This window comes from Pteropus vampyrus, unplaced genomic scaffold (genome assembly GCF_000151845.1).
Source record: "Pteropus vampyrus isolate Shadow unplaced genomic scaffold, Pvam_2.0 Scaffold414, whole genome shotgun sequence".
In the NCBI taxonomy this organism is placed as follows: domain Eukaryota; kingdom Metazoa; phylum Chordata; class Mammalia; order Chiroptera; family Pteropodidae; genus Pteropus; species Pteropus vampyrus.
The window spans coordinates 107,583-108,693 of record NW_011889195.1 but is presented as its reverse complement, the minus strand read 5'-3'; the positions used below and the strand labels follow the sequence as shown (position 1 = coordinate 108,693).

Here is a 1,111-nt window from a genome sequence, read left to right as displayed (position 1 = left end):
CGGGGTTGCCCTCTCATTTCCGAAGATCACAGTGTGATGCTGTGTAGGTCGGGCTCGCCCGGGGCGGGTGCCGACGTGTCTGTTCACGGCACATTGCTCGGTTTTGGTGAGGAGAGGAGGCCCCTAGATTCTCCTCGCAGAGACACCACCGAGGAAGCTAGACCTGGTCCTTAGGCGCGGTCCCCGGGGGTCCTAGCGTCCAGCGTGTTCCTCACCAAGTCTCTACCCCGGTCTGTACGGCTGTTCCCACCACACAGTGTCGGGGTGACCCGCTGGCGTGCAGTCTGCGCATTGACGTTCACTCTTCTGGCAGAGACCTCGTGAGAATGTTCTGGTCTGCGGAGCTAGACCGCGATCATTTCCGTACATTGTTTACAGTTGTTATTCTTTACTGTTTTATTCCGTTGGTTTCTGTATGTAAACTGCAGAGGGCATTGCCAGTCATTAATTCAGATCATTCGTTTGCCAGTTCTCACGTTGTAACGTCAGTCACGTGCTAGGCTCCTGGTTTCATTTTAATGAACATGCATCTCTCACCCATTGGAGAGTTGAGGCTGACAAATATGTTTCTGGGTTTGCCTTATATCTTAGTTCTGAATTTCTACGAAAAAACATAGTTGGTAACGCACACACTGTAACCTCAACGTGCGCATGCCACGGAAGGCGAGTTGGTCGTTTTTTTAAAGGGAAGAAGCAGAAACAGTTCCTTATGAAATGCGTTTGGTCTCAGAGTACGGTGGGTATATTCCCCCGTGGGGAACCAGACACGTCGATTTGGGCTGAGGGCGCCCATTGAAGGAAACAGACGCCTCCGATTTTACAAGGTCGCACGTTCAGCAATGTTAGATCGCAACATGATAAAAAATCTCATTTCCAGCATGTCCGGGGGAGGGGGTTGGTATCTTTCACCCCAAAGCTCGGTTGTTCACTAAAATAAGTTCCCGTTCTGCCCACGGGGTTGTTCGCGGAGTCACATACGGCTCCATGCTGACGTCTTCGGGAGCTTCCAGACACCCCCATCTTGCGACAGGCTGTCCCACGGCGGCCCGGCGGCCCGGGCCTCGTAAGCATGAATGTGGCAGGACGGTGCAGGTGCCGAGTTCCTTCCAGC

At 53.1% G+C, this 1,111-nt stretch overlaps 1 protein-coding gene across 6 annotated transcripts in view; it reads left to right on the top strand.

Moving 5' to 3' along the window:
- The window catches only part of PBX1 (PBX homeobox 1), a 269,022-nt gene that overhangs the window by 241,915 nt on the left and 25,996 nt on the right, over positions 1-1,111 (top strand). Inside the window, exon 8 of one of the 6 annotated variants that reach the window (XM_023523795.1) lies at positions 93-562. The exons of the other annotated variants lie outside the window; for them this stretch is intronic. Coding sequence (XP_023379563.1) covers positions 93-174 — 82 coding nt within the window. The 3' untranslated portion in view covers positions 175-562. Of the gene's footprint in view, positions 1-92; positions 563-1,111 lie in introns of those variants that run through there. 6 annotated transcript variants of the gene reach the window in all.